This window comes from Phaethon lepturus, unplaced genomic scaffold, assembly GCF_000687285.1.
Source record: "Phaethon lepturus isolate BGI_N335 unplaced genomic scaffold, ASM68728v1 scaffold26524, whole genome shotgun sequence".
Taxonomy (NCBI): domain Eukaryota; kingdom Metazoa; phylum Chordata; class Aves; order Phaethontiformes; family Phaethontidae; genus Phaethon; species Phaethon lepturus.
The window spans coordinates 21,996-37,612 of record NW_010534436.1 but is presented as its reverse complement, the minus strand read 5'-3'; the positions used below and the strand labels follow the sequence as shown (position 1 = coordinate 37,612).

The window sequence follows — 15,617 nt, the reverse complement described above, 5'->3', positions numbered from 1 at the left end:
CTCCCGCCGGCGGCAAAGCCCACAGCTGCATCCATGCCACCCGTGGGTGACTCCTGCCTGCCTCTCGCCCTCGCAAGCGGAGCTCCCACAGCACGCTTGTGGTCTTAAAGAGGTAGTGCAACGGGGGTCTTAGTGAGACCTCGGTGGGGTTTTGTACCCACGCTGCAGAAATCCCTCGGCTTCCCGAATCTTTCCTGCTGTGCACGCAGCGGAGAAGGGACGGGAGGTAGCCTCACGCTCCTCTTAGCGAGCTTATATAGGATAAAAATCACACCAGGCTTACGAAAGCAAGCATAAGGTAAAAAGATAAAACTCACCTACAGCATGGTGCGTTTTAGCAATCTGCACTGCAACATATGAAGAGCTTGGAAAGCTTCCATGCTCTCCCTATCGGAAGGAGAATTAAATAGCAGCACAAGCTCCTCAGCAAGAAGTTTTGCAACTTGTTTCCCTCGGCTTTGCGCCCGCTATCCCCAAACGCAGCAACGCACACCACCACGAACCCGTCTATTTAGCAAGTACTTCGTGAATCAATTTTCCCTTCAGAATAAATTTCTCTTTTGAGACGCCAAGTTTCAGAAGCCAGGGGAAGGAAAGCTAGTGAAACAAACTACAGCCTTTAAAAAAAACATGCAAAAAGAACCCCAAAAAACAAACTCCACCAAGTGGCATGTCACATGGGGGAAAAAAATAAAATATAGCTGATCAAAACAGTGCCATCCACTCTCTCCATGCCGAAATACTTACTACAACCATAAAAACTTCATCCAAGGGGAAAAAAAAAAGTCAAGTTACAAAGCAAACGACTCCAAACTTAGGAGAAAACAGGATTAATGTTGCCCGTGCGACCATAATTCAATCCCCCCGTGTATACGCAGAATCAAGCCCTTAATTACAGAGGCACTTGCTGGTTTTCCCCAGTGTCCCTGTCGTCTCCACTTTTTCAACTGTCTTACAGGAATCTAGCACCTGACACCCTTCATAGCTAAGCAGCTCTTCTTAGTAAGAGACAAAGAATATTACAAAAATCAAGTGATTCAACCACTTTGGAAAATGTTTAAAGGCTTAAGAATCTAAGAAGATGCCAAGCTGCTGCTCAAGCCCTCTCTAACCCTTCCACTGCCTATATCCCAGCCCCAACAACTGCTCGCTGCCCAGACGCACATCTCCCACCCTTGCAGAGATCGCAGTTCGTTTCAGGGTGGGTTTGGGTTTTTGGTGGTTTTTTGTTTGCTCAGGTTGTGGGTTTGTTTTTTTTTGCTAGCGGATTCCTGCCAAGGGCCATGCCTTTCGGTCGAACCTCAAAGGATCGAGCTGGCCCTCCACATTAAAACAGTGGTTTTATTTTAGTTTTCTTAGGTGGCTGCAACCGGTCTTGCGCAAGGCGATTAGATGTCAAAATACAGTATGATTCAGAGCACTGACTGTATCACAGGTCAAAACCGAATAGGGGACGGTTGTGTCAGTGATTGGTGTTTACTGTTATTTTAGCAGGGAAAAAAAAAAAACATAAAACTTTTTGCTGGCACGAGCACTCAGAAACACGGTCAAAGTTAAGAGCTGCAGGTGAAGAATTCCTTAAAAGGCCACGTCAGCTTTACACCAATACTTAATTCTGAGATTAAGGACGTATTTCTGGCTAGTCAAGTGTTTTAAAAATAAAGGAACACAATAAAAGGTGTTTGTAAAGCGGCAAAAATGGGGTTTATGGTTTAAAATTACCAAGCTATGTAACGGAGCGGTACATCATCATGCCCCTATTCCTGTAAATAGATGCAAACCGTGCTTCCAAGATTCGCTGCCTTCTGTAATGACTTATACCCAGAAGGATCTTACAGCAAAAGCCATTATTAAGCTTGTTTCAACATTTTATGGCCTAATATAAAGCTCCTTACTGCAACATGTGTAGTCAATGTTCACAACGGAATTGCCAGTTGTCAAACATATAAATTTTAAAGTGGATCAACAACGGGTTTGTGTAAACTACCTTTTTAATCCTTTGTGTTATTTTGTGTATTAAACAGTAAGACTGAATTCTCTTTAAGTTCTCATTTATGGGCCATTTTATACTTGCAGCAAATACCTTAAATAAGGTATTTATCTTTTGCTTTTGTACCAGTAATGCCCCTACATAAATATTGCTCATGTTTCACACAGTCTCAGTGGCTCCGTTAGGAGCTGCCATTGCCTCCTTCGAAATCACTGACTGCAGGACTCCTTCCTTGTTCCCCGTTTGAATTATTTGACGATAACTGAAGGTGATAAGGCTTGTCCACCCCTCTGCTATTTAAGTGCTCCTCATTAAAGTATCATCTCCTGAGTTTTGTCCGGGCCCCAATGTTACAAGCAGTGTGGCTTTCACCACTTATCCCAGCTTATGCCATGCTCTAAATGAGCACTCTCCCCATAATAAAACTTTTCTCGCAATTCATCTTAAGCTTTTTACTTAATTACCTATCATTAATCTCAGTACTAGCTTTTAAATAATCCCAAATACCTCCTTTCCCTTCTGGCTGCCACGTAATGTCACCCGGCCTGCGCTTGCACTGCACTGAGCAGGAACAGGGCAGCAGCAAGAGCTGCCAAAAGCAAAGGGGCACACGAATCCCGATGAACCTCAGTGGCTGTCGGAAGACAACCCTTCCAAAGCTCCTCTGAAAATTGCAGCTTGCAAGGAAAATGTGACCTTCAAATGCTTACTGAAAAGCGCGATTTCCCTCTCCTTCCCCCGGCACGGCCGCTGCTGGGATCCAGCATCCTCCAGCTATTCAGATTTCTCCCGCTTTCCCTTCGTGAGCGAGTCCCAACACGTTTCGGAGGTGCTCTGATGGATGCTGCTGTGTGTCCACGGATGCTGGTGCTCGCGTTTACGGGTCTGCTTGCATCGCCCAGCTTCAGGTGGCACGCAATACCCGACACATAACCTAGCGCTTTCTGACTACGCGTGCCGACGCTGCACTGCAGCGGCCACATTCAAGGTGCATGTCCCATTTATACCCGAGCACATCTCCAAATCCTCCAACTTGCATGTTTTTTTTAAACACCCATTCCACAAAATACCTATTTCCAAAGTCTTTCCCCCTACGTACATCCACTCTGTAACATGGTTTTGCTCCTCACTCACCTTCCTGGTGTGCAGGTAACGTACCGTGCTGCATTTTTGCATCAGCAATGCCTTCACAACCCGTGGAATACCAAGGCAGGAATTCGAGATACTACTTTCCATCTGGCTAATCATTAATGATGATAAATTAGATCAGGCCTTTCATCAATCTATGATGCATATCAGACATCATCACTGTGTAACACAACACTTGGCTTCTTATCACCATCATTTCCTTTTAGTCTTTGGTCCACACGCGATACGTCTTGTAGTCAAGCCAAACAGGAACACCAAAGTAAGGCTGGGGGTTAGAGGGGAAGACAACAACATAACAACTCCTTGTTGCAAATTAACTGTACTTCCAGCATTTCATTCATTCCATGATTTCAAATAAAAATCAGCAATATTAAGAGCACCAGCTGTAGGCAGCTGCTATAGTTACACCTGCAGACAAGCACCTAATTATCTAGAGCTCATTACTTTCAGGCTCCGTTTTGCATCTCTAAATTAAAAAGAACTGGAGACAGCTCACCAGCACGTAAATCATGCCCAGACCTCACCTCACCCTGATGCATTTTGTTCAGCCCGCAAGCCGTCAGGAGTGAGTTATCAGGGGAGCTGTCAGCCAATAGACCAGATCAGTGCAAATGCGACAAAAACCCAATCGATTATTTTGCCCAATACAAACGTGTTTCTAAGGGCAACCCTATTTTGTTACTCCGTCTTCTTCAACTGCAACCCAAGCATCAATGGAAGTCGTCTATTTTCAGCTTAGACCTGGGAAGGTTGTTCGGGGTGGAAGAAACTGTGTCTCAACCCTGGTAATCCTGCTGGGATTTTCCTTGAAGCACGGTGTTCATGGGTATGGGGACGGGTCTGGAAGTGACGGACTGAATACTTCTGTAACTGTGAGCTTCGTCCTATGCGTATTTTTAACCGCAGCAGCTCCAAGAAGTGGGTTTTCAAAGCGTAGCCTGAGTAAGGTTAAATCCAGGCTTGCACCAAGCTGCAAAATATTAGTAATTAAAAAAAAAGCCATAAAGGCAGCCTGGATCATGTCTGTGCCAGCTTAGGTAACACAAGGGGAACAACATGCCTGGAAAGCATCTCTTGCTCAGCTACAGAAAACTCCTCACTAGCTGACTTGTTTTAGCTTAATAGTCTACTTTCCTCCATAAAACACCAGCCACTTCCATATTTTTTAAACTCCTATTTTATTCTTACAATATACAGACTCTTCTAAGAGATGAAAAAGTCAACAGATACCATCAGCTCCCTTCAGCCGGAAAGTCATGGTATTACCTCTCCGGAGAGGCAATGGCATCATGGGGAATATGCCGATGTAGCCTTAAAATTCCATTTAATTTTAGGAGGATTATTTATGATTGTACTTGTCCATGTTAATTAAAACTCCCATTACGCTGCAGAAAACAGGCTATGCTCAGGAACTCGAAACAGCCCCATTAGTCTTCAACAGTCCTACCCTGCTCAGCCACCGCTCCTACTGCTCGGAGTGATTTCCCACAGTCCTCTAGCCACAACCCCAGTCAAGGGACCTTATAAAGAGCCCAAAATATTAGGGTGGAGGAAAGGCTCAACAGGGTGAGCCTTGGTGAGAAGCACTAAAACTGGCTGAGCTCTGGAGGGTCTGCTGTAAGTTACAGAGGACCATCATGGACCAACATTCCCAAGGAGAGATGCCAGATGAAGCCTGCACTCCAAAATGCACCAAATAAATCATAAGGAGGGATGGATTATGCCAGCACTCTGCACACCCAGTCAGCTTTCAACAGCTTGGCATCAAAAACAAAGCCCAAAAAGTCCCAAGCAGGGCGATGCAAGGAAGCTGGGCTCATGCCATGCGATACTGGGCTAACTATCTCTTAATATTATACGAAGTTGCTACAGATCTTATCTACAGGGATGTGGGGCTGTGCTGCTCTAATCAATTATTAAGCTTTCCCTTGCTTTTTGCCCAAGCATAGATAGCAAGGTGTGGGAACGATGAGTTCAGGTGATGCTGCTCTTTGCAGCTGTATATTAAAGGCAAACCTGGATTTTTGTTTGTCATCTTAAGATCTACACCAAGGCATCATTTCCTTATTTCTTAAAACACATACAAACTGATCGATACATGCAGCCATAGCAGTCAGAGTGTATTTGTAAGCATCCTACAACATGTTCATGCACCTTTACAGATGATTCATACATATATAAAAACAGAGGGAAGAGAGCACACATCTCCCTGGTGGTGTTTCCAGGAGCTGCATGCCCCCAGCCAGCAACCACGAGCTGGGGATAAATCACATGGAACGTGACCTGGGTAAGATGTAAGTCATCCCTGCTACCAAAAATGGGGCTACGTGCTTGGGGAATCTGTTTCCAGCTGTCTAGGAGGCCAGGCAACTGCAAAAAGTCTGTGGATCAAGAAACCACCGAGGTTAGCAGAAGAATAGCAAGACCAGGACAGGTAAGGAAATCAGCTTTTCAATTGTCCTCTCCCTACGACGCAGCAGTTCCATACCTGAACTGTCAATACTCGCTTCCTAACGCTCCGTTCCTCCTCTCAGTCTTTTTATTTTGCCTTTTAAAAATCCAAAATCTACGTTCCCTCCAGGGGAGGAATTGATTTGGAGAGAAAGCATCTTGGGTGACTGGATGCTCTCAGAGCTATTCCTAGCCAGTTGCTAATCTGAAAGAGAGGACAGGCAAGGCTCTGCTCTCAAGGCTCCTTGGGGCGAAGGAAGTCACAGATTGCATCTACAAGAAGTCAGGTGGCATCAAAAGGAAGATTACTGTCATGAACGTGTCATCCCAATAGCAGGCGCCTGCAGGCAGAAGGACACAATACGAGGAGATGGAGTATTAAGCTGTCACCCGGCAGCAGCGCTACCAAAGAGGTGGTCCTGGCCTCTCACGGCCACTTGCCCCGTGCCCATGCGAGCCCATTCACCACTGCTCAGTCAACCAGACCAGTGAGCAGATTTGGATTAAAATGAACCTTTTCTTCCAAACTTTGCTCTCCACCCAGGCACACCAATAACTACGCCGGCCTAAGGGATAGGATCAAGCAGGAACAGAGAGATGGGGAGGCTGCACCATAAAATGTTTTTGCTATAGTTTCCCTAAGTGCATCCCTGACATATGACGCAAGCTGCAGGGATGTATTAACTCCAGAGGCAGCTGCTGAGGCTCACCTAAACATAACATAGTGATCCTAAACATTATTACAACTTTAAACCGTTGCATTAAATGGTTTTTCCAGATGGGTTTTTTGGGGGTTTTTTGGCACTCCCAAATGAGAATGCAAATGGATCCCCCTTAAGAAATAATTTTCTTGTAAGAGATGGTAATAGTCTAAGCCTTCAGTAACTGAGTTCACAGCATGACAGCCATCAGAGTCTTACAAATCATAAAAGCCTTGGAAGATTTAGTCAAAGAATGGAAGTTCAGTGGGGCTGGGAAAGGGAGAGCAGGTACACACACTAAGGAAAAGAGCTGAAGCGTTGCTGCATTATACCATAAGTAATGCTCTAATTTGAGGCCATGAGAGCACTTCACCGAGGCGTTACCCGAAATGAAGACGGTCTAGGTGTTTCGGATGCAGCACGGCTGGGGAGCCAGGCCCCTGAACCGGGGAGCGATAGCTTTAACTCCGGCTGTGCTCCAGAGCTGCGAGGCGACTGCAGGTAAGACAGCCAAGATCATCCTGTGAGCTGGGAAGTGTTTTCTTTGGGTTGATGCTGTTCCCCACGCCCGTGCGCACCTCTTCTAGTAACATGAGCCATTTCGAAAGCATCAGCTCACTCAGCTTAAAACATGAGAGATGAAAAGACCTCAGTAAGATAAAGGTAGTAACTAATAGCTTTAAGTTGTTTCCTTCTCAATTAGAGGAAAGCCATCCTTCATTTGCACTCATCACCCAGGGAGGCTGTCCCTGCTAACTGGCAGACTTGAACACACCATCAATTATCAATCTGGAAGCTACAAACACAGATACAGACTGTAAAAATCACCAAAATTGCCTAAGTAACAGGCTTTTAGTTGAGCAGAGACAGTGACAGTTCTCCCAAAATTATTCTCATAGTTTGGGAGCAGCTGCTAAATCACCTTCTGTGCTCCAAGAACATCTGCACGTTCTCACAAAGGCAGCAGGTCTCCTACCCCCAAAAAGCTGGAGGATCAGCAGTTCGTGGATTAGCTACTCCGGACACTAATATAACCCAAGATCTTGCTTCAAACAGGAGAAGCTTTCATGATTCCTGATCAAGAAGCTCTTCCAGACATTCTCACACCCCGAAGTAATTAGCATTTTAGTGGCAGTTCACAAGCCTAAACAGCTCAGCTGCTTCTTTTAATTAGAGTATTTTATGCAGCCATTACACCCCTGCTATTCCCTGAAATGAGACACAGCTCTGAAGTTCCCCTGTCACCGAAATACTCATTTTTGTGGCCCTGACAAAAAATAAAACCACCTTTAGTGCCAGCCAGCAAGCTGCCTACCTCTAGAACAAGAGAGCTCACCTTGCTTAATGCAGCCCTCCGAATACATTAAAAAAAAAAACCCAAACTCATCTGTTCAAGAAAAACATCAGTTTTGGTAGCAGCAAAATTTATTGTGCAAGTGGCTGAAGTGAGTGGATTTTGCTACTTTACATGGCTCTTACCACGCACATCTCACATTTCCACTGCGCAAGGGACAATCCTGGATCAGAACCAGAAACAGCAGGGAAAAAGCCCAAGTCCTACGTCCAGCAACTCCTCCACCCGTTCATGGGTGGGTGGACAGGTAGGGGAAAGCAACGGAGACTTCAAAGGTGCTGGAGCTTGCAGTTCAAAGGATGATCTACCCCGTGTGCTCCACCTGCCCTAGAGTGTCACTTAGAAGCCTTCTGGCAGCAGTGTTAATTAAAGGGGCAAAAGGGAGTAATTCCAGGTCACAGAGTCGACCCAGTGTGGGAAAAGGGAAAAAAACAAAAGCATCGCTCCCCGAGGGCACAGTGCTTCCCCTGCCCCTTGTCACAAGCACCGGGCTGTTACGGGTCAGGTTTTATGGGATCCCTAAACCAACCCAATTGTTGCATGGCGGCGAGCCACCCCAAGCCAGCCACATGTTTCTGCAACCTCCCTTCTGTAAGGACTAACGATCATGAGCCTGGTGACCCGGCGCAGTCCGCTGATTCAACAGAAAACTTCTTTTTTTTTCCCCTCCTTGGCTGGGTGAAGTTTTCGGTCGATTCTGTGAGCTGATTTAAATCACCAAATATTCACGTGATCCTTACATCTGGGACAGGGGAGCTAGCATGAAGACACAGCCCAGTGAAGGCAGATCCACCCTTTCAGCTGCAGCTCCCAGGCACATCTCTTCAATCCTAACCTGAAACCCATCCATTGAAGCACCTGCCTTCACCCGAGACACCCAAAAATCAACGTTTTGAAACAGAAGGCAGTGTCGTTCCCCGCTGAAGCAAAATACTCTGTCTTGCTCTGTGGCTTTTCCTCTTTTACATTCGAGTAGAGGAACTGGGCATGGCATGAAGTTCAGCTGCATACACATCACGCTCTTTAACGCTTCTTCATCTGTTTCCGCACCTCTGCCAAACTGCTGCAGCCTATGTCAGAGCCAGGCATAACGGTCCCGAGGGGCCAAAACGAATTTTGCAAGCTATGGGAAAGAAAGAAAAGCAACAGGCATGTTCGCACCAGCTGAAGTAACAAGTAGCTCTGCGATCCTCTAAGATTATTTCCATCCTCCATGAGAGGTAGCGGGGATGTAAATCTTCGTAGGATGCAGCTTATTCCTGAGAGGGATGGAGTCTGTTTAGGTGACGGAGATGAGGAAGTGCTCCTTTACAGAGCAAACAGGCAGGAACGAGCGCAGACACCCACAAGAACCATACGAGCTTCAAGGCAACATGAGCCAGCAAGCCCTAGGACGGACATACAAATCCTGGCATGCATTTCCAAAAAAAAAAAGGGGGGGGGGGCGCGGGGGGGGGCAAAACAGGAGGGGGGGGAACAAGTGGGAAAAGTGACACTTGATCTAAGAACAGATTTCCCATGGCTTCCCTTGAACACTGTGCGATTTGTTCTCTATGGTACTACCTGATTTGAAGTCTCATAATTCTTTAATTAGTAATTCCTTTCAGTGCCATTAGTTCATTAACACACTGAATCAGGAGATGTTTTACATACCACCTCGAACATGCCAGTTCTTGCCTCCCTTCTGGAAACAGGCTTTGGCGAGAGCATCCTCCTCTCACGAGCCGTGTACTGCCATGCACAACCCCATCCTGCACCGCCGAGCAGGTGCAAATCCTGCAACTACACCCCTACAAACACTCCCAGGAGCGTTTCAAAGGAAAAAACAACAAAACCCAACCTAGCTGCTACAGCCAAGCCCCGACGGATGTTTAGGACCAGATCGTTCCTCCGCAGACCCTTGACCAAAGCTGCATCTCTAAACACCACATGCAGTAAAACCCAAGCAGTGATGTACAGCTGCTTTAATGCGGCTGCACAGGCATGTATTTGGAAGGCCACGTACGCAGCAGTGCTCGAGAACTTCAACGTAAGACAAGGTTACTCACGGGTCAAGTTGCATTTCTACGTTATCTACCAAGCTGCAGGCGGCTGTGCCGAGGAATTTTAAATTGTCCATTTTCTGGCTTAAGGATTAAGAGCTCTGGGATAGTATTAGGACTAGGTAGTGAGGACAGATCACGGACAAGGTTTAGCTTGGGTGCTGATGAATTAATGTAGTGCTCCCTATCCCGTCTGGTGACCTAGCAAGTAAAGCATTCATAGGGGAGTGAGACTAAGCGGAGCACTGAGCACTAATTTACACACAGGGCCTCTTTTTAATGGAGATGACAAACAAAAGGCAACGCTTAACACTGGAAAAAAGTAAAATCAAGGTATCTACTGTTGAAGGTGTTCTCAAAGTTCAATATATGAGCCATTCCCAGCTGGGACAAGGAGCTACAGGGCACATGTCAACGTAGGCAGTCACCTCCAGTCACCTGAGGACTTCAAAGTAGAAGCGAGGGGAAGGGAGGAGGTGGCCATCTGCACCCAACTGAATGAAGCTCTAACAAAACTTCCTGAAGGTTTTAACCTAATGGACCTGGAGACAGAAAGCTGAAGCCCTCTCTCTCATTCCCCGCAGAGGTAAACCAGGAGATAACTGTCATTTAGCCTTCCTCCATATGAGACTTCTGCCCACAGCTGCTGAGCACAGCATCAACAGCACCTAACCTGCAGCTGCTAACAAGCTCATCTCCGACACAAGCATATATATAGTGTGCCTAGATAATAAAAAGAGGAGGGGATCAAGGGACAAGACTTTGTAAAATAACTCCTAATGCCAGAGATATGGGCCCCCTACCCAGACAGCTTCCTCTCTTGTGTGTTGTACAGATGATCTCTTGTGTTGTACAGATGATCTCATGCGGATGTCCTCAAAGAAGGAAGAGGACATCAGGTCTAAAACTCCTTGTTAAGAAAGCTCCAGCTTGTGCTACTTTGGTGCACGAAGTTATCTGGCACAGCCTGAGAAAGAATAATTTAGCAGCAGCTTGTGAAATTGGCTGCACTCTGTTCTAAATTTATGCAAGATATGGTGTATTATCTTGGATACCGGGCCCACGTCTTCATTAGTTGAAGAGGTCCCTCGAGGCGGGAACCAGTTTTCAGGCCCAGGATCCCGCAGCGCCGATGGGCAGCTCACCAGCACACACGCGCGGCGTGGCTCCCGGCGTCGAGCAGCCTCCCGGCAAAGCTCCTGGGGCAGAGCGGGACGATTCCACCGGGAGCTCCTCCTCAGAGCTGCAGGCATCGGGGACAAAGATCACCGGCTTGGTGCAAGCAGAGGAAGCATTTTCGGGCGTTTGTCCTCCTCGTAGCAAGTAACCGCACCAATAGCTAGAGAGGTTGCGCACACACACGGTTATTTGCATCGTCGTTATGACCCTCCACACTGGAGACTATCCGTTTTACATTAAAGCCTCTTTAATCAGGAACAATTAAAGCATCCTCATGTTGCACAGCAAAAATACGGAGCGATATAGATTTTTTAAGCAGATTTACCTTTAAACAATTTTTCATGGATGCCCAAAGCACCTCATGTGACTTTCTAACAGTTATCACATAAAGAGCTCTCATTCCATAATCTTCCATAATACTTTAAGATGAAAAGTATCCCACCCTTCCCATTCCTCCCTAGTCACTTCACTCTTCGTCCTTCTCTATTTTCACAGCAAATAAAAAGATTACAACGCACCAAGATTTTTCTCAGCAAAAAATGTCATTTGACGGCACAAGAACTGAAAACTGTAATAACTTACGCAACCGAGTGGTTTTAACATAAGCCAAGAGTTTCCGAGATCAGCTCTTACCTGCGCAGCACAGAGCCTTTATTTTTGAAGTGAGGAAAAGCTGCGCTGAATCAGAAAACAGCATAAAGAAAATACGTTTCAAGTGCAGTCATGCTACCCGCTACCAGCAAGCCAATTTTTAATTTCCCCAGATAATTCTGAAATATCTTCCTTAAATACTGCAACAGAAACAGCAATTCAGGAGCATTTATAAGCTTTGCCTCCAAGTTTGACAATGTCCTATCTAGACATCGGCAACATGTAATAAAAGGGCTGGCTTTATGACTTTTCCACCTATGACTAAAAACCAATACTCCTTTCAAAAAATAAAGTAGGGGTCAATCACGAATACCTGCAGCATTTGGGTACCAATTCTGCCAGCACAAGTTTTACTAACCATAACCTTCATTTAACACGCAATCCTGTACCCATTTTCTAACCTCAGCTGCTGTTTTCTGCGATCGGCACCGAGGATGGGCACAGCCAGACCCACAGCCCCATGCATCCCAACCCAAATTAAACACCCAATCTTTAGCAATAAATGATCAGAATGCAAAAAACAAGCTACCCTGAAGCCAGGTGAATCTCACATTTCATCTAAAGCACTTTGGTTAAGTCTGTGTTTCAAAAAGTAATTCTTAAGGACGTGTAGACACGGGTTTTGCAAAATTTAAGATTCTGCAGAGATAACTGAGCTTTTCTTACGATGAAAGGGACAATGGATTTTGCAAAATTCAAAAGCATTCAAGTACAGCATAACCAACAAAGCTCTTCAGAGACCATCTCGGCTAATTAAAACCTACAGATGTCCGAGCTGAGCGAAGCCATTCACAACTTTTTACATGCAATCCCTAAATGGATTAATTGAAAATGTAATGATAGAAGAATTTATAGTAAAAACACATGCAATGTCAAGATTTACTTAATTATGTCCACGTCTGAATGTTTCTAAAGCATGCACGCTACCTGTGGATTTGTCTAAGGCTTCTTAGGCACCCAGCCCTGGGTCAGAGTTTGCTGGAGAAGCTGCTTCTCCAACTTAGTGAAATATTAAGCATGACGCCTTTTCATGTTTTAAATATAATCAGAAGTGATTGTATATACATTTTGTGATGTGTTCCTCCACGTTTTAAGAGTATATTGCCAAGAGAAAGTATTTTGCAAGGTCAGCTATTTCATCAGTTGTCTTCACTTTTATACAACACCGCCTTTGTTCTATTTCATACCACGTCTTATTAATCTTTACCGTACACCGATCACAACCAACAGCACTCTCAAAGGGGAAACCCAACTGGAAATCCCCAACAGGATCTCCGGACCTTGAATTCTGATTCATTTAATCAAACTTGCTATAGCCCGAAGTACTTGGCCTTGTCTACATAAAAAGGCTTTTTCTTCTTCTTGTTTAAATGGACACGTACATTTGAGTTGACTTATACCAAACGTGCTTAGAGAGGCTTCTTAACGCATCAAGGTGAAAGGATACAAGGCCTTTTACAAATATAAGAAACCAAAAACCTTTTCCTAGGAGAAGTGAGGATCTGTGCACAGATAAAGAACAGAGAAGGCTGTTTTCCAAGCAAAAGTGGTTACTCTTTTGTAGTAACCACTTAGTGTACATAAGGTGGGTAATACGAATAGGAGTTGCCTCCTCCAGCAAGCCTGCAATGCTGCGCACTATCTCGCCACTGCAGAGCCCTACAGCAGCCGGGAAAACGGCATCACTTCACGACTGTAAGGACCATCTTTGTCACAGGTTGGGTTAGCTGGTGCTGTGGCACTTCGGGTAAAGACAACAGGTATAAAACTGGCTGAGAGCCACAAATGCAAATCGCCAAGGCAATCCATGGATGATCCTACTGATAGGAGGGAGTTACTTTCTACTCTCCTGCTAGAAAATAAATTCCCTGTTATGGCATAGAAAACAGCCCTGAAAAAGGAAAATCCCTTAGGACTTATCTTCCTTACTGAAAGGATTGGGGTAGTCAAGCTTTGACTGGTATTGCTGCTTCCACAGGGAAAAAGCCCTCCACCTGAGAAAAGCCTCCTCCCACTCAAAACACAACACCAAGAGGGGCTTCCTCCTCTTCTATTTCCATAACCGAAAAGTCGGTGAATGGAAGAAAGGAGTCGGCACAGCAATTTGGGATGTCCAGGGAGGCATGCACCCTCAAACAGAAAAATATGAGCACTCTTTAGGATCCTCCGAGCAGCGACGGGAATTTGAGATGTGCCGAAATATGGAAACACGCACAGCGAGGCCATTTACTGCACAACAGGCACAGAAACAGGCCTGTCGGCCAAGAGGAAAAAGAAATGTTAAGGCTACAGAACAGAGCTCAAGCAAAAATTAACATTTCACCATGCAGTTTCCATAAAATTAATGCTTTGCAGTAATATTTAATTATGGATACACTCCGATTTCCACTTTGATCATTTTAATTTCACATTACTTTACCTGGCATTTACCTGATCTGCTAGATTTTAAGGAGTCACCAAAATACATACTGAATGATCAGCTTTTGGTTTTACTGCTATTGGGTCTATCATACTCTTGCTGCAGAAGGAGAGGGACTCTTATAATCCTTAAAGTTAAAAATAATAATCACATTTTTTCCTCCAGTGGTGTTAATCCCCTTCGCTGCAGACGTCATCAGAAGAGCACTTGATTCTAGAACAGAGTTTCTATTTCATTACATCTTTTAAGAGCATAGAAACCCGTTCACATGCTCAGAACAACAGACTGAATAACAGTTATTACGTGTGTCTGTCTCTGACCCCAGCCGATTCGCACGAGAGCCGAGGTCTCACCTGGGGCTTCAGCACACAACTGGAGGATATCTCCTCCTCTATCTCAAGTCCTGAAGCACAGCGACCAACAGCAGCCCCCCAACCTTATTTTACCTTTTTCCTAGCACAGCCAAGCTACAGGCACATCTCCTCCACAACCTCCCGGAGACAAAGCAGGAGGAACAAAGTGTTTCTTAACTTCCTAAAACCATCACAGCAAGAGCCACGAGAAACAAGGTTTGAAAGACATGCTGAGCGAGCAGCTAAGCTTGTTCTTTTTAAGTTTCAGGTACCACCATTTCTCTTCTTTTGCCATGAACCAAGCGACACAGGCTTGGTTGAACACCACCGGGCAAGCCACCGTCTCCGTACTGCAGCAGAGCATCCCTGGGTCAGCCTTCACACTCTACCTTACGAAACGTTGACCGCTTTTGGAGGACAGTAATTTTTTAACACTGCTCTGGCTCTAAGGGTGAAGCATGTACACAGATTTGGGTGCAACCACGTAGAGTGTTGCAATGCCTTGCTGCCCGAATTAAAAGATTCGGCTCTGAGCCCGGTGCTTACACGCTTCACACGATAAATAACGAGGCAGGCACTCAAAACGTCTCTGCTCATCCACGCCAGCCAGGGGGAAGAGCTCAGAAGAGCCATCTGCCCAAGATCCTGCCTTCTCCTCAAATTTTTGGGGCCTCTCAATCACCAAATTAACCGCCTCATGACACAGCCTGCGACGGCTTCCGGAACTCACGCACTTCAATAACTCCTTTGAGCAGTGACAACTGACTTGCTCTTTCTTTGGAGATGTGTGGATGATGGTGGAGCATAAGAAATGGGCATTTATGACATCTGGGAAGAGAGAAGAGAAATTTGGGATTCTCATCCCCAAAAAAGCTGTGGCAATCCAATAGCTCCTTAGTAAAAGGAGCAAATGACAATGCCAGGTTTTCAAGTGCCTGAATTTTGCCCCTCTACCCCACTCCCTGCACCAATTTTGGCATGGGGCCATGCCAAACCATCTAATATCCCTACAGAATGAACCTCCATGTCTCTATTTCCAAGCAGATTCAAATTTTCAAAGGGGAAAAAAAATAATGTATACAGATCTCAAGAGGACAGACACCTGGAACAAAGGAGTTTGCATAAAAAGCAGTACTATGAGAATTTGTAAGAAGATGTGAAAAAGCAAGCAAGTTCGTATTTTTATCCCAGCAGAAGAGCTGGAGCTGAAAACACAGAGATAGGAGGGGAAATTAAGGAAGAGGATGCAAGGACCTAAAAAAGGAGAATCAACCAAATTCTTTCAAACATTTGAAAACCCACGGAGCTACCCCAGCAGCTGGGTGCAA

The 15,617-nt window shown here is 45.4% G+C and overlaps 1 protein-coding gene across 1 annotated transcript in view; it reads right to left on the bottom strand.

The window, feature by feature from the left end:
- Positions 1–11,061, bottom strand: part of LOC104619605 — a gene marked incomplete at its 3' end in the record, with an annotated part of 46,685 nt that extends 35,624 nt beyond the window's left edge. Inside the window, exon 1 of the mRNA XM_010285534.1 lies at positions 10,833–11,061. Coding sequence (XP_010283836.1) covers positions 10,833–11,061 — 229 coding nt within the window. The remainder of the gene's footprint in view (positions 1–10,832) is intronic.
- Positions 11,062–15,617: the final 4,556 nt, after the last annotated feature.